This window comes from Nicotiana attenuata, unplaced genomic scaffold (genome assembly GCF_001879085.1).
Source record: "Nicotiana attenuata strain UT unplaced genomic scaffold, NIATTr2, whole genome shotgun sequence".
Classification (NCBI taxonomy): domain Eukaryota; kingdom Viridiplantae; phylum Streptophyta; class Magnoliopsida; order Solanales; family Solanaceae; genus Nicotiana; species Nicotiana attenuata.
The window spans coordinates 219,481-238,638 of NW_017671569.1; the positions used below are offsets into that span (position 1 = coordinate 219,481).

Here is a 19,158-nt window from a genome sequence, read left to right on the forward strand (position 1 = left end):
GACAAAGGAAAGAAAGAAGCGGAAAAAACAAGTTTTGAGGAAAGAAGCGAATAGGAACAAGGAAAAACCAAGGACAAAAGGAATAGAAAGGAAAGAGGGAAAAATAAGAGAGAAAAGCAAAAGAATGAGAGGAAGGGCATGGCAAAAAGGAAAATGAAAAGGCCGGGATGACGCATGCGACCGATCAAAAGCATAATAGGAACTGTTAACTGCCTAGGTGCATTCACTCCCCAAATGTGCGGGTACCAATATGTTAAATGCCCTAACGCTAACGTGACGGTTTCATTTTGTCATGTCATTCCAGAAAGGTGGTTGGTTTGTGGTTTGAAAGTGGTAACTCTTCTTTACAACACAAGGACAAAAGGCAATGGCAAACAACAAGAGAACTGAGTTGGTTGATACCGGTGCTCGACAACAGTTGGTGGAACGGGATAATGGGTTGGTTGAAGAGGTGCGGATGCTGAGACAACACATGACAGACATGTATCAAGCCTGGGTGACTGGGAAGGCGCCACCCCCGCCACCACCAATTTTCCCGGACGCTACCCTTACCCAAACTCCCAACACAATACCAGATGATCCTCCATATTCTCCAGATACACCCGCTTATCACACTCGTCCCAACCACCCTAGTAGCTTCATCGCTCATCCTGCAGTCACTTCTCCCCAATATTGCCCTCCTGTCATATCCGTTACCCCAGACAATGAATACCCACCCAAAGCGCGTAATGCCCGATTTCACCCTCCAGAGGTTGCCCACAGGGTCCTTGATCCATACAAGAAGAGCTCCCGGGATGAGCAGACTCATGATAGAAATGAAAGGGTTACGGGAAGAGCAGGGCGAGATGAGGTACCCAGGAAGTTGACAAGCACAGAACAGCCCTTAAGGGACAAGCGAAGAGTGGGAGGTCAGGGTAGCATGACTTGCAAGGGACCGATTGTGCCACATGACACCTGCCTGCCTGCTGGATTCAAAGTACCAAACTTCAACTTGTATGATGGGCGTGGAGATCCGGTAGCCCACCTGAGGGTCTATTGCAACGAAATGAGGATTGTTGGAGAGAAAGATGACGTGATGATGGCATATTTCAGTGAAAGCCTAACTGGGGCAGCTTTGGACTGGCATGGTCGTCAAAATGTCGACGAGTGGCTTACATTGGGTGATATGGCTCAGGACTTTGTCCGATACTTCCAATGCAAATCAAGTGTTGCCCCAGACCACACCTCGCTATCCAAGATGGAAAAAAGGCCGGAGGAAAGCTTTAATGAGTTTGGGCTCAGATGGAGGGAGCAAGCTGCTCGAGTCAGTCCCTCGATCAGCGAAGGAGAAATGGTTAAGCTTTTTCTACAGGTCCAGGGACCCACCTACTACAGTCATTTGATCCCGGCCTTGGGTAAGCCTTTCAATGATGTGTTAAAAATGGGGGAGCTAGTGGAAGAAGGAATCAAGTCAGGCAAAATCGTGAGTCGTTCGGAAGCCAATTCAGAACGTACCAGTAAGCTTGGTTGGAAGGAAGAGGAACAGAAAAGACAATCCAATAGGTTTTCCCGATCAACACTTCCAGCCTCGACATCGTCCCTGTGGTTATCCTTGTGCATTAGATGACCCTCCCTGACACCACTTCTCTCCACAGAAATCCCAAAGTCGCACATCATATGCTCAGTACCCAGCTCCTCAAAATGCCCATCTACCCCCGCAAACTTACCAAAAACACCCCGGATCAGGTTTTCGGCCCAATCCAGAATTTAAGAATGAGAGGTTACGGAAGAAGAAGACCTTTACTCCTTTGGGAGAATCATATGCTAGTCTGTTCCAGAGGCTAAGGACATTGAACATGTTGAAGCCGACTCAGATAAAAATGCCGAACCCTCTCCCAAAGAAGTTTGATCCTTCTCAAAAGTGCGCATATTGCTCAGGTGCCCGGGGGCATGACATAGAGAAATGTTGGCGCTTGAAAAAAGCAATTCAGGAGCTTATTGATGCAGGCGACATCGTCGTGCAAAATCCAGATGCAACAGACACTGGCCAAGATCCATCTCCGGTGCACAGTGAGACGCATATGGTGGGTATGATTGATTGTGAGAATGAGCCGGCAGAAGAAACCCAGAAGCAGTCTGCTCAGAACAACGTGATGAAGTCTTGTGAAAATTCCAGCAATCTTGGTGTGCAATTCAGTGGCTAAGACGCCGTACTTGGTAATTGGGAAGACGCTCCATCTCTTGGAGTTTTGGTGGTTTATTTTGTTGTCATTCCTGTTGTCCGGGTTATTTCAGGGTTGTAATCCGGATATTGTCTTGTGACTCAAACCCTTCTATCCTTTCACTTTGTCTTGTTCGTCTCGTCGTAGTAGCTTGTGTAGTGTTGTTTAGGTTTGTTCAAGGGTTGTAACTCTAGTCTAGTTCGCTTGTTTCGTTGTTTGAACCCTTCCACCGTCAGTCTAATGCAATTCTTTATTTCCCGCCATTTCTAGTCATTTTATCTGGTTCCTTTCTCCTTTTGCAATTCTTTTCATGCTGGTTCTGGTGACATGACATGCACGCATAATTCTCAGCCTGGTTTTAAAAGACAGAAGCAATAAAACAATGTTAAAGATGTAAGGACAATTGAGGGATTTTGAAATCTCTTCGAGCCCAAATTGTGTGAAACTGGGTCAGATAGAACCTAAAGAAATACTATTGAAACGCATCCTGCCGCATCAGGTTGAAGCCAAAGGCAAGTTTGCCCAACTGTCAGGGGCCGTTCGTGGTAAGGAAAGTGAGAGTGTTGTCCAATGGTGCTTTGTATTCAACAGATGTAGGAGGCAAATGTGCGGATATGGTTATCAAGTCTGATATAATCAAGATGTTACGAATGTTTTCCCTATTTTGCTTAATTGCATTTGTTTGTACTTGGCATGTTTTGAAGATTGGAATGACGAAGACATTTTGTTCTGCTATCTAAACACTTTATCCTTTGTTACCCCCTTTGAGCCTTATGTATTTTCTTTCATACCCCTCTTTTGGAATCAATGACAAAGTTCGTAAACACAAGCATGGAAAGTAAGTGAAGGAAAGGGAGAAGGGAACAGTGAAAAGAGAGAGAGAGAAAAATGAAAAAAAGGAAAAGAAAAAGAAAAAGAAAAAGAAAAAGAAAAGAAAAGAAAGAGAAAAGAAAAGAAAAGAAAAAGGAAAAGAAAAAGAAAAAGAAAAAGAAAAGAAAAGAAAAGGAAAAGAAAAGAAATGAAAGGAAAGAAAAGAAAAGTGGAAGAAAAGGAAAGACCGCAACAACGAACGTAGTTTTATGACCTGAACTACGTTTGACTTGATCCCGAAAGGGTACGTAGGCAGCCTCCCTCTGAGGTTCAGTCACACCGAAATAAAAGTCCAAAAAGTCCCCAAGAAAGAAACTGGGGCAGAAGTTGTGGTTGTTGTGAGAAATCTTATTCCGAAAGTTGTAATTTTGAGCCCATGTTGAATCGTTTTGAGCCTTTGATACCCTTTCTTCCTAACCCTGTCCAAAAGCCTGCATTACGGTCCAAAGAAAGACCTTCTGATCAGTCTTCGAGAGATGCCAAGTCAAGCGAATAGAGGTGAACCATATCAGGGGCAACACTCCGGTCCAAACAAGGGAAATGAAGAATGAGAGAGTTTTTGATGATAAATGCCCTCACGGGCACCATAAGGCAAAGTGAGTTGAGAGAAATCAAAAATGAGAGAGTCTTATTGGTGAAAACCTTCACGGGCACCTTGAGGCGATGGTGAGTTGAGAAAAAGACCGAAAATGAGAGAGGCTTGATGGTGAAAACCCACGGGCACCACAAGTCGAAAAAGGGTGTGATTCAGATCGGGCAAGCAGAGCATTGAAGCCCAGTTTCACGGCGAAAAGGTACAACGAGAGATGAACATCAGATTTGCTAAACAGAATAGGCTGCAGGTGCATGTCAAGGTCATCAGAGTCGGTGTCCACATCCGATAGGTTTCTACTTTGTAGTTTTCTTGTTAGGAATCATCTCTTCCCATTGTCCTCTACTCTGTTCTTTTGTTTTGTTTACTCCCTCTTCTTGAGTACGTCTGGTCAGAACAAGTAAGAAATGACTTCAAAATTTGCCACCGGCTTTCCAATTGCACAAAACGGGGTCTGGCTAACACGTCAAAATGTCATAAGTCAGGAAAAGTCAACAAGCTCATTGAGCTAATAACAATCGACATGCCTTGGGATTCGTGTAAAATACAAGGATTTGGTACATATCACTTCATGAACAATGAAACAAGATAGAGGGTGCTTGGTGAACAGATCAAAGATATTTTCTGTGAAAAGATTGGTGAACCAGTGACAAGCGAGGTATTCCAAGCAGAGATCTAAGTTATTGTTGGAGTATGGCAAGTAAAGAAGCAATAGATCTCGAGGCCAAGGCCATTGATTCAAATCAGGAACAAACAACATGCGCGCTGAGTTGGTAACAATTAATATGCTTGGGATTCCAGGTGAAACACAAAAGTTCGGTAAATGTCAGTACGAGCGGTGCAACAGATAAAGGGTAGTGGGCCTGAACGAGAAGAGGTGTTTTCCAGGTCAAGGCTTACAAAGGAAGTGGTTAGTCAAGGAATGAGTAAGGTCGTCGAATGGAAACCAAAATGAAGGAGCAACAGACCTCAAGGCCAAAGCCAGTGGTTAAGTCAAGAAAGAACAGCGTATACACAGAGTGGGGGGTAATGGACGTGCTTTGGGATTCATGCGAGACACAAAGGTTGGGTAGATGCCAGTTCATGAGCAATGCAACAGATAGAGGGTGTTGGGTCTGAATGGAGAAGAGGTATTTTCAATGGTAAAGATGACAGAGGAAAGTGGTTAGTCACCAAACAAGCAAGGTCTTCAAATGGAATCAGCGATCATGGGAAGAAAAGGAGCAATCACCTTCAAAGTTCAAGGCCATAAACCAACCACCGCATTTTTTAACTGACAAGATTTTTCTTTGATTGGAANGGAGCCCGCCTGGAGAGCAGGGAATACATTTCAAGTGTTGCAGTCAGGAGCCCACCTGGAGAACAAGGGAATACTTTTCAAGTTTCAGCAGTCAGGCGCCCACCTGGAGAACAAGGGAAGTGCAATTCAATTTTAGCTTTTAATTTTTAATATTTGATAACATGCTGTATCCAGTTACCAAACTGGGGCAGAAATTTTCTTTGTTGTTTATTTTGTTGCAGTCAGGAGCCCACCTGGAGAACAAGGGAATACTTTTCAAGCTTCAGCAATCAGGAGCCCACCTGGAGAACAAGGGAATACTTTTCAAGCTTCAGCAATCAGGAGCCCACCTGGAGAACAAGGGAATACTTTTCAAGTTCAGCAGTCAGGCGCCCACCTAGAGAACAAGGGAAGTGCAATTCAATTTTAGCTTTTAATTTTTTTTAATATTTGATAACATGTTGTACCCAGTCACCAAACTGGGGCAGAAAATTTTCTTTGTTTGTTTTGCAGCAGTCAGGAGCCCACCTGGAGAACAAGGGAATACTTTTCAAACTTCAGCAATCAGGAGCCCACCTGGAGAACAAGGTAAGTGCAATTCAATTTTAGCTTCTAATTTTTAATATTTGATAACATGCGGTATCCAGTTACCAAACTGGGGCAGAAAATTTTCTTTGTTTGTTTATTTTGTTGCAGTCAGGAGCCCACCTGGAGAACAGCAATCAGGAGCCCACCTGGAGAACAAGGGAAGTGCAATTCAATTTTAGCTTTTAATTTTTAATATTTGATAACATGCTGTATCCAGTTACCAAACTGAGGCAGAAATTTTCTTTGGTGTTTATTTTGTTGCAGTCAGGAGCCCGCCTGGAGAACAAGGGAATACTTTTCAAGCGTCAGCAGTCAGGAGCCCACCTGGAGAACAGGGGAATATTTTCAAGTTCAGTGGTCAGGCGCCTACCTGGAGAACAAGGGAAGTACAATCCAAATTTTAGCTTTTAATTTTAATACTTGACAACATGCTGTACCCAGCCACCAAACTGGGGCAGAAAATTTTCTTTGTTTGTTTATTTTGTTGCAATCAGGAGGCCACCTGGAGAACAAGGGAATACTTTTTCAAGTTCAGCGGTCAGGCGCCCACCTGGAGAACAAGGGAAGTGCAATTCAATTTTAGCTTTTAATTTTTAATATTTGATAACATGCTGTACCCAGTTACCAAACTGGGGCAAAAATTTTCTTTGTGGTTATTTTGTTGCAGTCAGGAGCCACCTGGAGAACAAGGGAATACTTTTTCAAGTTCAGCGGTCAGGCGCCCACCTGGAGAACAAGGGAAGTGCAATTCAATTTTATCTTTTAATTTTTAATATTTGATAACATGCTGTACCCAGTTACCAAACTGGGGCAGAAAATTTTCTTTGTTGTTTATTTTGTTGCAGTCAGGAGCCCACCTGGAGAACAAGGGAATACTTTTCAAGTTCAGCAATCAGGAGCCCACCTGGAGAACAAGGGGATACTTTTCAAGCTTCAGCAGTCAGGCGCCCATCTGGAGAACAAGGGAAGTACAATTTAAATTTTAGCTTTTAATATTTAATAACATGATGTGCCCAGCCACCAAACTGGGGCAGAAAATTTTCTTCGTTTGTTTATTTTGTTGCAGTCAGGAGCCCACCTGGAGAACAAGGGAATATTTTTTCAAGTTCAGCGGTCAGGCGCCCACCTGGAGAACAAGGGAAGTGCAATTCAATTTTAGCTTTTAATTTTTAATATTTGATAACATGCTGTACCCAGTTACCAAACTGGGGCAGAAATTTTCTTTGTTGTTTATTTTATTGCAGTCAGGAGCCTACCTGGAGAACAAGGGAATACTTTTTCAAGTTCAGCGGTCAGGAGCCCACCTGGAGAACAAGGGAAGTACAATTCAATTTTAGCTCTTAATATTTGATAACATGCTGTACCTAGTTATCAGACTGGGGCAGAGAATTTTCTTTGTTGTTTATTTAGTTGAAGTTAGGAGTCCCGCCTGGAGAACAGAGGCACATGTTTTAAGTTCCAGCAGTCAGGAGCCCGCCTGGAGAACGGAGGCATACTTTTCAAAGCGTCAGGAGCCCACCTGGAAAACGGACACATGTTTCAAATGGTAACAATCAAGCATCGTTCGGAGGAATGGCAACAATATCGCTAATCACAATGCAAGACAACAACAGGAATACCATCGGAAGATTACAAGATACAAGTTTAAGGCAACACAAGAACAAGTTAGAAGACATAGATAGGACCCTTTTGTAATTCGTAGATCATAGCTTAGGCTAGCTTCTTTTTATTTTAACACGGTGTAATAAGGAGGTCAGCGAGCAGTAGCAGCAGCAACAGCAGGAAGTCGCAGCTCTTGGTAGTCCCAGCTACCAGACATTCCCGAACTACACTGACCTGATTCCTGTTTAGCCCAGGATATGTACGCAACCTTTGAAGCAGGGTGCAGTCAACTCTTTCAAAAATGCTTCACACGGAATATGCGAACGGGCAAAAATTGCTCGTTTCCGCTCACTTATCTTTGCACGAAAACTCTTCGTGTTTCCGGGCAAAGAGGGGCAGCTGTGAGCACGTGATTTTTGCCCTAAGCAAACTATATCCAAAAGTCTCAAATAATTGATTTCTCTATTATTTTTACAATCTTCATGATTTTTTTTTTGCTAACTTTTTGTGTTAATTGGTTGCATTTTATTCATATGAAAATACAAATATGCATTTGCATTTAGGGATTTAATGTTACAATTTTAGTATTAGGTAGTTTTAGAACAAATTTAAAGAAAATTGCAAAAATAGTTCTTTGCACGTTTAATTGTTAATTGTTGCATTTATCTTTAAATAGTATTTTTAAATAATTTTAGGAGTTAAATAGTTTAATTAGGTCTTTGTTTTGTTTTAACATTTTATAAAATCAAAAAAACAAAATAATAATAAATAAATACAAAAGCCAAAATGAACAAACAATTATAATAAGAAGGCTGCTTTGAATTGGGCCATTGTTAACAAATTCGGAGCCCAGGTGTTAAAACAAGCCCCAGGCCAGCCCAAACCCGCGTCTAAACCTGGTCCAGCCCCCCCATAACCCAAAACGACGTCGTTTTAGGGTTTAATCTCAGCCGTTGCTCCTCAATCCAACGGACGAGATCGTCCTAGGATCTCAGTATAAGACTGTCCGAACGCTCCCCCCCACCCCCATTTCCTCATCTCCCTCACCCTACCTCTCCTCTCAAACCCTAATCCAAGCCGCCACCAAACCCCACCGCCTGAGGTTGGCAGCGCCGCCTCCAATCGCCCTGAAAATAACACTACAGCTCCCTCTCCTCTCCCTCATCACTAATCCACGACCATATTCCCTCGAATCAAACCCAGAAGCTCTGAATATGTGTTTAAAAATCGGGTCTCAAAACACAAGTTCATCCAAATGACTCCAAATCTTCACCATACAGTCTCCTCGTCCGCCTCCTCACAAATTCGTGGTTATTTTCTTTCGAAGTTCACCAGGCCGCCTCCAATTTCAAATCTAGGGTTTCAAGTTTTTCTGCCATTGGGAAAGCTTCACTCTCGGATGATTTTGATTAATATTATGAGTTTATTTCGACAAAGATAAACCCATAATATCAATTAAATTCGTTCCCAGAAATCAAATAAGCTCGAAGATTAATTCAGTAAGTCATTTTCCCCTTTTCAGTTTCGATTTAGTTCGCTTCTCGTTCTATCTTTTAGTTAAGTGTAGTTTTAATTTCTGAATATTTTAATTAGTGATTTGTTGGTGATATAACTCTGTCGATTAGATTGTTGGTGATACATGTTTCTATTAGTTCTTAGTTTAATTCTCATCTTTGTTTGTTTAACCTGTTTTTGTCTTGTTCAGTTTTTAGTTAGTCAATTGTTAGTATAATTATTAGGTATTAATTCAGTTTTAATTAGTTTAAATGATTAGTTTCAGTCGAATTTTGTTTGAAAACTGTTGCTCCTTGATCTTCCTGATACTTCACTTCGATTCTGTGGTTAGATAGTTAATTCAATTGTAGGATTTGTTTTGTGGTTAGTCAGTTAATTAGTTTTCAGTTTAGTTATTATCAATTGGATGCATTATTAGAGTTGTAGGACTTAGTTTGGAGTATAGCTGATTGAGCTTTGGTTGAGCAGTAATTTTAGGAGGTAATAAGGGTAGTTTGGGAATTGAAAAAGGGTAGTTTTATTAAGATTGGTAAATTCAAAACAAGGGTAAGGGTAGTATAGGTATTTTGTGGGTAGAAGAGCATCCTAGGGCCTTCTAGAATGGTACTTTAGTGTAGATTTTAGCACAATAGAGGTACTTGCTTGTGTAACAAGTCAAGAAACAAGGGGTAGAAAATAGAATTGAGATAAGGACTAATGGGTAAAGTGAAAATCTGAAATTGGACCCTGAGTTTGCCTATAAATAGGCACTCATTTGCCTTGCTGAGCAGGCTTTTGGAACCCCTGAAAATTGCTAAGTTTTGGAGCCTCCAAAAATTCCCCCCCAAAATCCTCTCAATAGATCTGAGCTATAGTTTGAATTTCAAATCTTTTAAAAACAATCTTCTTCTAGATCTTAGTTTTATATAAGAAATCAAAAAAAACAATAGAAAAATCAGTAGAAAAACCAAAAATAGACTGTTTCCTTGAGAATTCCAGTTTAATTTCAGCATTCAACTCAACATTTGACTGCTGAAGTTTTTTTTTTCAATTTCAAGTTGTTCTGGGTGTTTTGATGCTGTTTGGGGTTGACTTTAAACATTTTCCGATTGTTGACCTTATTTCTGGAGCATCTCGAGTCCATTTGAGTGCATTTTCAAGTGATTCATAGTTGATTGCTTGAGCCTGCTTGGTTTCAAACTTTTTGGGCTATTGAACTAACTTCCTGGACTGTATACTGTTGCTGTTTGATCATCTTGGTCTGCTATTACTGCTGCTGCTGATTCTTCTTCTGTTAAATTCCATTTCCAAGTACATATTCAAATCACAATTTGGTGTAGCTTTGAGTGAAGTGCTGAAATGAAAGACCTATTCATCTATTTTCTAAATATGTATATTTACGTCATCTTAATAGTTTAAATACTGATAATGAATGTTGTTCGAGATCATCTCCAAATTACATAGATGCTAGACGATTTAACTGGATACTGGATTGTATAATTTGGACTTTGGACTATTGAATATGTTTGTGGACATGATCAATTTCAGTATGATTTGATGTTAGATTTAATTTCATGTATTGTGGACAAGTAAATCAGACTTAGCTTGAATCCATAATTGATCGCACGATTAGCACATGATATCCAATATTAAGTATGAGGTCAACTGAAGAAACGTCTTAAATAATCTTGTGTTGCAATAGATAATATTAGTGATTTCACATCTTTGCAAGTGAATAGCCTGCTGAGTTAATTCAAATATGATTAGTTTATTTGTGTAGTATTGTCATTGTTTCAATTGTCTTTCATTTAGTAGTGTCTAAGAATTCTATGCAGTAAATAATTGAAATAATCTGAATTTTATTTTCAGTGATCAATGTTCAGTAATTAACGTGAATAGGCAGGAATTTGATTTTAATTTCAGTTGAAATTTCTTATGCTGAACGGGTTGGAATTTGATTTTAACGGGTAGGGCTAAACAGCCCATTTCAATAGTAGAGTCTCTGGACCTTAACAGACGGCCCAGGTCTCATTTCAATCATGTATGCGTTTGGACCTGGGCCAGAATCTACAATTGGCCTGTCCTTTTTTTTAATGGGCCTGAACTGGTTGAAATATAATGGTTTCCAAACAATGTTAATCAATTAGGAGTCTGGGTAATTAATTAAAATACTGAAATTGGATTTCGAATTAGGTAGCGGGTTCAAGCTAGAAGGGTCTTCCCTTTTGCTTGAATTCGGACTTGAATTCGAGACCCGAATTTATATTTGTGAATCAATTAGCCTTTAGAGACAAATAAATAGAAAATTCTAGTTTGCTTTAGGATTGGCTTTTAATAATAAAAATGAGACGAGCCTTGTCAAGCCAAATACAAATGGCGGGGCCCTCAATAAATGCTATAAAAAATACTTAGAACTCGGGTGAACCGTTTAGCGAATTTCACGATTTTCCTTAAAGATAATAACTCGTTAGTCACTTTAGGCGCGTTTTAATAATCTTACCTTCGTAATTACGGGTGCACATTTATGCGACCCAAATCCAAATCTCAACGGAGTCGAAATGAGTTAACAATCACGGGTGCACTGGTGCGACGTGGTTCGAGAAGCATTTTCACGACGTTGCAATTCTTTAAAAATGAAAAATAATAAAACAAAGCGGCTTATTAATAAAAAGGCACATAGGTTAGAACATGTTTTAAAATCAGATAAAAGCAAATACAACAGTTGAGCGACTGTGCTAAAACCACGGAATCCGGAAATGCCTAACACCTTCTCCCGAGTTAACAGAATTCCTTACTCGGATTTCTGGTTCACGGACTGTTAACAGAGTCATAATTTTCTCGGTTCGGGATTCAACCGGTGACTTGGGACACCATTAATCTCCCAAGTGGCGACTCTGAAATCTTAATAATAAATCCCATTCCGATTGTCCTTTAATTGGAAAAACTCCTTTATACCCTTGCGGGGGTGTAGTAGAAAAAGGAGGTATGACATGGATTAATTTCAATACAAACGATTAATGCGTTAGATTATATTAATAAATGACGCAATAAATTGCCAAATCAGAGGGAGTGATCCGGGACTCGATAATAGCTTAATGAAGTGCCTGCCTTCTGTCCCGGACTCACAGTAATAAAGAAATTGATGAACATAAGTAAGAAAAATAACAGTGTATTGCCTTGATGTGCGTGTTAAATAAAGTGCCTAATGAATAGGCAGGCTTCCCTTTGTATAGTAGGAAAATTTTACCCTAAGTATAATTCTAAAAAAGGTAAAAAATCTTCTGTTTTGCTAATCAATGACTTTCCGCCGATGCAGGTCGAGATTCACGCCGTAATATCTGGTCAAGCACGGACATCACGACCCTTTATTAGTCGTGTGCAGCTGTTTAGTAATGCTCTCCGGAGCCAATATCCTCGAGGGTAGGTGTTTTGCCCGAGCCCCGATACGAGGGGCACTTTGCTTTGACTTAGATACACTACGGTCACGTTCCTGCTTCGTTTGGCTCACCGAGAAGTCGAGTCATGCAGTGGGCTCGATTGTACCCGTATACAGATACTATCAAGAGTTTATGATAAAGAATGTGAAATAGTAATTTTTTTATAGAAGTGTTCAACTCTTTCTTATTTTAAATAATTTTGGTTTTAAAATTCTAGAAATTCAAAAATCGCTCTGTATCTTATGACAATTTTGGTAAAAGAACACTAAACCATAAATGACATTAATTGCTGTGTGGTTCTAATGAAAAAAACCCTAAACTTAAAGTGACATTATAGTGGCTTTTTACACTATAAAAATCATTGCACATCCGTAAATATTTAGAATATATATTTTTAAAATTGTATTCTCCTTATTCCTTCTAATTTGGGGCTTTTTACGCTATAAAAACTATTGCACATCCTTAAATCTTTAGAATATATATTCTTCAATTGAATAACCCGCAATGTTGGCAAAATATAGTAACAAAAATTCAACGACAATTATGATAAAAGAATACTAAAACTAAAGTGACATGAATTACCGATCAATTTTGATAATAAAAAAATCCCAAGGCAGAAGTGACTTTAATTGCGGAAAACCGACCGAGCTACTTTTGCACTAAAATTCGGCCATTTTAAGTTTTTTAAATCATTTATATTTACAATTACAATTATATACAATAAAAATTATACTTATTAAGGGTAAAAATGGTAAATGATATTTCGCTACCGGTCTTCGTGCTTTTAAAATAGTATAGAGTATACATAGATTATAAAAACTTAATTAAAAAAACTTTAGTTTATATCAAAACCCTATATATTAAAAAAATTAACATGAAATTAAAGATATTATAGTAAAAAGGTGGACAACACTTTAATGGCATTAGGATAAATTTAAGAAAATAACTATATAAATTAATGTACATACAATAGTTTAAATATTTAATTTGAGAGAAAAATGTACATTGAATGGAACTTTGANCCACCAAATGGTAAAATTCGAATATGAAGATCAGGAAATTGTGGTCCACGGAGAAGATGAGCAGTCCATTTATCGTGACCCATCTATCCCATGCTTGGAGGCGAGGGAAGGAAGTGAGCATATTGTTTATCAAGCCTTTGAAATTGTGGTGGCAGATCAGCATGAGGAGGGAAATCCTTGTCCTCAGCCTTTCCTGTCTAATGCTTCAATCATGGTGGCTAAAGAAATGATTAGGCACGGTTTCAAACCAGGAAAAGGGTTAGGAAAAGCTTTACAAGGAATATCCGAGCCAGTAACTCTACCTACAGCAGAAAAGTTTTTCGGGATAGGCTTCCACCCTACCCCAGATGATGAGAAATGGGCCGAGGAAAGAAAGAAAGAAGGATGGGTTCTGCCACAACCATTGCCACATCTCTATGATACTTTTGTCAAGCCCAAGTATAGCAAAGAAGAGGACGATGAGGTGTTCACAGCTGAGGAAATCGAAGATATATGTGGAGCTATGAAACAAATGCTTTATGAAATCAACATGGTTCAGCCAGGCGAAGGTAATTATAGGGATATTTAACAGAAACTTTGATTTACTGCCATATAAGAAATAGATGACCAAATCACGATTAGACATACATATAAGGAAGAAAATTTGGAGTGTTTACACTATAACAAGTTTAACATGTAATGTAATTGATCCAAATTTAGAACATCCATAAAAAAAGGACGTAATCAGTGCAGATTACATATTGATTGAACTGCACAAAAAGCACTATATCTGCACATCTTTGCTCAATGTGACAATCACCTCAAAACCATGGATTTTAGATCTGTTTTCACCCTGGTTTGCATAGGTTGGGATGTGCTCACTAGACCGGAGCGTAAATTAAGCGGCAGTAACAGTGATGATTCATATATAGCGGACACCAATTTTTTTGTCATGATCTGTTCATCGAAGATCACGACAAAATACAATGATTTGTAGAAGTTTTAGTCGTTTTTGATTTGTGAAAACAGAAAATAATGCATCTACAATCAGAATACAAATAATCTACAATTCATCTGCAAAATATCTACAAACTGGGTATATTGAATTTTAATATCTCAATTCCCATTCGATTGTAGTTTAATTGGGATTTTCGACATAATTGCGTTTTTTGGAGAAGATTTTTAGAAGTTTTAGTCGTTTTTTATTTGTCAAAACAGAAAATAAAGCATCTACTATTAGAATACAAATAATCTATAATTTGTCTACAAACTGGGTACATTGAATTTTTATATCCCTATTCTCATTCAATTGTAGCATAATTGTGATTTTTGACATAATTGTATTTTTTCAGAAGATTTGTAGAAGTTTTAGCCGTTTTTTATTTGTGAAAACAGAAAATAAAGCATCTACAATCAGAATACAAATAATCTACAATTTATCTACATTTTCTGCAATATGTCTTCTTCTTCTTCTTCTTCTTCTTCTTCTTCTTCTTCTTCTTCTTCTTCTTCTTCTTCTTCTTCTTCGAGTTTCAATCTGAAATTCAGTCAAAACCAAGTCTAATCTTCTCCAAAATCCCTCAAAATTGAGATATAAACTCCAAACCATATTTCCGATTATTTTCAACAACACCCAATCCAAACAAATAATGATTTTTGAAAACCCAAATTTGAATTCAAAGCTTTCAAGCTTTTTAATGGCTGTCAATGGTGGAAAATATCTGGAAGAATATTTACTTCCATAATTGTAGCGCGCCTAAATAGGAATATTTGGAAGAATATTTAGTTTCAGATTTGTAGCGCGCCTAATTAGGAAGGAATCAGCTCCTAATAATTGTTGAGGATAATATGCTCATCAATTCACAGATTAAAGATGATTTACAGAAGAGGGATGAAGAAGAAGAAGAAAGGTGAAGAAGTCGATGTTCTATGGAAGCAGCCTGGGTTCGATTGGGAGATTGGGACTTCGGACATTACTATGTAATGTCTTCAATTTTATGTTCATTTTAATCCCTACACGTGTCAGCATCACACAACACAAGATGATTGATGAAGAATAAATCTCAGCCGTCTATTTTTTGCTGAGTTGGTAAATATTAGAAGCTTCCTACACATGACGAGCACATGTAGGAGAATAAAATCTGTTAGGAGGTTATATATACAAGCAATAAGGATAGTACAAGTGTATAGGAATATTCTTTCATATATTTTCATTTTTATTTATCTTAGATATAGAAATACTTGTATAAATAGAGCTGTGTACAGTGAATACAATCAGAGAAAATTTCCACAAATCACTCTATCTTTCTTTCATGGTATCAGAGCATCAGTAGCTCGATCCATCATTTTCTCTCATAATTCAACCATCATTCTTCTTCTTTTATTCTTCTCCTTCTTCTTCACACCTGTTTTTCAGCCATGACAGGAACAGAAGCTACAGCTACTCCCACTGTCACTGGATCCACTTGCAGTGGAAGCACTCTTGATTCCAATCACCCATACTATCTACACTCCTCTAATGCTCCAGGGATGTCTTTAGTTAGCTCACCATTTGATGGAAGAGGCTTTCCAGGATGGAGAATATCTGTGCTAATTGCTATTTCAGCCAAGAACAAGCTTGGTTTTATCAATGGAACTTGTGTTGAACCAGCTTTAAATGCTGCAGAGCACTCACAGTGGAGCAGGTGCAACGACATGGTGACCTCTTGGTTGTTAAATTCCCTCACCAAGGAGATAGGAGACAGTGTAATTAATTCTAGAACTGCAAAGGATCTGTGGGGTAGCCTTGAACACAGGTTTGGCCAATCGAGTGGAGCAAAGCTCTATCACCTGCAGAAGGAGATCTTAAAGTTAGCTCAAGGAAGTAGCAGCATAGCAGGTTATTTCACAACTCTAAAAAGGCTTTGGGATGAGTTGGATTCTCTCAACTCACACCTGGGATGCACCTGTGATTGCACATGTGATGGAAAGATCATGGAGGATCAAAGAGTTATTCAATTCCTTATGGGATTGAATGATTTTTATGCTCAAGCAAGAGGAAACATACTCATGATGAGTCCTCCCCCAGGCATTGACCAATCCTATTCTCTACTGTTGCAGGATGAGAGTCAAAGGGAAATATACGTGAATCCCTCTTACACCACTGATGTTGTATCATTCATGGTGGGAACACAGAATAAAAACCCACAGAGAAACAATCAGATCCAAAGAACTTGGAATCCACAGCAGAAGCAAGGGAACACACAACAAAAATTTAAGGGAAAGAAGACTAGGTATAACCCAAATGTTACCTGTTCTCACTGCATGAGGACAAGACATACCAGGGCAGACTGCTACAGGCTCAATGAGTTTCCAGATGATTTTCAATTTACCAAGTCAAACATATCTCAAGGAGTAGTGAAGGTCAATGCACTGGTTCCAACAACAGAAACAGATGGACAAACAAATGGATGCACTGAAGGAAATTCAAGCACTCAGAATCATTTTTTTAGCAAGGAACAAGTTTCTGAGCTAGTGAACATAATCAAGCAGGTGCAGATTGGGAATGGAGGAAATCCAGGAACAGAAATAAATGCTAATGTAGTAGCTGGTACCATTCTTAAATACTCTGGAACATGCCTAGCTGTTTTTAACACTAACACCTGGATTATTGACTCAGGTGCCTCTGAGCACATGTGTTTTGATTCAAAATCTTTCTTAGAACTCTGTCCTTTACCTACCCCTCTGCACATAAGTTTGCCTAACTCATTTCAATTGTTTGTTACACAGATAGGAAGGGTAAGCATTCAGCCAGATATGATTCTGGAAAGGGTTCTATATGTCCCTTCTTTCAAATATAACTTATTATCAGTCCATAAGTTATGTAGACAATTCAGTTGTTCTATTAATCTGACTTCCAACAAATGTCTGCTGCAGGTCCCTTTAATAAGGAGGGGACAAGCTTTTGGTGAAGTAAGGGATGGCCTATACTTGCTCCAGCCTAGTAGTTTAGAGTCTAGGATCTTATTCAAACAAAATGTAATTTCAATTCCTAAAGGAAGCAATTCCAGTCTGTTTTCCCCTAGTGTTCCTTTTTCAGCACCTGTGTTTGCTAATGCTATATCTAATGTAAGAAAATGGCATGTCAGATTAGGGCATTTGCCTTTTACAGCTATGAAAAATCTAAGTTTCATCCATTTTCCTCCAACTTTTGATTATGTGTGTGATGTATGTCCTCAAGTACAGGCAAACTAGGCTACCTTTTTCAATTAGTCAAATAAGATCTTCAAGCATATTTGACCTCATTCATATAGACACTTGGGGACCTTTTAAGACTAGTACATACAATGGCTACAAGTATTTCCTAACCATAGTTGATGATTTCAGTAGAGCAACCTGGACCTTCCTCTTGAGTACTAAAAGCAATGCATTTTCAGTTTTGAAGTGTTTTCTTACTATGGTGGAAAGACAATTCAACAAGAAGGTGAAGAAGCTAAGATCTGACAATGCTTTGGAATTGGGAAAGGGGACACAAGAATCTATATATCTGCATTCACAGGGCATACAGCATGAAACATCTTGTGTAGCTACTCCACAACAAAATGGTGTTGTGGAGAGAAAACATAGACATCTTTTGGAAATTGCAAGGGGATTGTTATTTCAATCAAGAGTTCCAATTCAATATTGGGGAGAATGTATATTGACTACCACATATCTAATAAATAGATTTCCTTCAAGGGTTCTAAAAGGGAAGACACCATATGAAGTACTGTTTAAAAAGCCATCCAAGTATGACTGTCTAAAATCCTTTGGATGCTTATGCTATGTCTCAACTCTAGCTCAAAATAGAGGGAAGTTTGAACCAAGAGCTAAGAGGTGTGTGTTTCTAGGTTACCCTCACAATCAGAAGGGGTACAAGGTTTTGGATATAGACAACAGGAAGGTTTTTGTCTCCAGAGATGTCAAGTTCTATGAGCATTGTTTTCCTTTTATCTGTCACGACCCGGATTTCCCACCCTCGGGAGTCGTGATGGCGCCTACTAATGAGAGCTAGGCAAGCCAAATTTAATTACTTGTCCATTAATAAGCTAATCCATTTTTAACAATTTACGACAATAAAATAAAGCAACGAAATTCAATAATAAGCGGAAGTCTAAACATTTTATAAAACTGAATAGAATGCGGAAAGTTCAACAAAATCCTCTACCAAAGACTGGTGTCACTGTACTCACGAACTACTAAGAATACTACATACAAACGCCTGAAAGAGAACATAAGTTGTTTGTCTCGAATACAATGAGATAACAGATAAAAATAAAGGATAGAGGAGACGCCGGGCCTGCGGACGCCGGCAAGGCTACCTCGGGTCTCGCTGAAATGAAGCCTGCTCCCACACTATGGCTGCTGCTGCTCGAAACCTGGATCTGTGCAAAATAGCACACAGTGTAGTATCAGCACAACCGACCCCATGTGCTGGTAAGTGTCTAGCCTAACCCCGGCGAAGTAGTAACGAGGCTAGACTGGACCACCACATAAACCTGTGCAGTTATATACATACAGCGGAAACGAAATACAAGACAAGTAAACAATATGGGAGGGGAAGCATGCTGTGGGGAGATAACAGTTTCAAATATAAATTGACTAACACGAAGGAGAAGCACAACTCATACAACAATAAAGAACAGAGATCAACAAATGCACGGCATCACCCTTCGTGCTTTTACTCTCATCCTCACCAAGCAATAATATAAAAGAACGTGCACAGCATCACCCTTCGTGCTTTTACTCTCATTCCTCACATATAATCAATAGAATATGCACGGAATGGCACATCGTGCGGCACGGCATCACCCTTCGTGCTTTACTCTCTTTTCCTCACAATAAGCAAATAATGCACGGCATCACCCTTCGTGCGTTACACTCTTTCCTCACAAGAAACAAACAATGCACGGCATCACCCTTCGTGCTTTAACACTCTTCCTCACCTAATCAACAATCACAAACAAGGGCAAGGGAATAATAAAACAAGAATGGAAGTCCCGGCAAGGGTACACAAACAAACAATTAAAAACCCGGCAAGGGTACAACATCAATAACCAACAACGTCCCGGCAAGG

At 39.2% G+C, this 19,158-nt stretch overlaps 1 protein-coding gene across 1 annotated transcript; it reads left to right on the forward strand.

Moving 5' to 3' along the window:
- The first annotated feature begins 15,482 nt into the window (after positions 1-15,482).
- Positions 15,483-17,297, forward strand: LOC109209046. The gene is made up of 2 exons (XM_019372214.1): positions 15,483-16,841; positions 16,980-17,297. The coding sequence occupies exons 1-2, from the start codon at positions 15,483-15,485 to the stop codon at positions 17,295-17,297; spliced, it is 1,677 nt and encodes a 558-aa protein (XP_019227759.1).
- Positions 17,298-19,158: the final 1,861 nt, after the last annotated feature.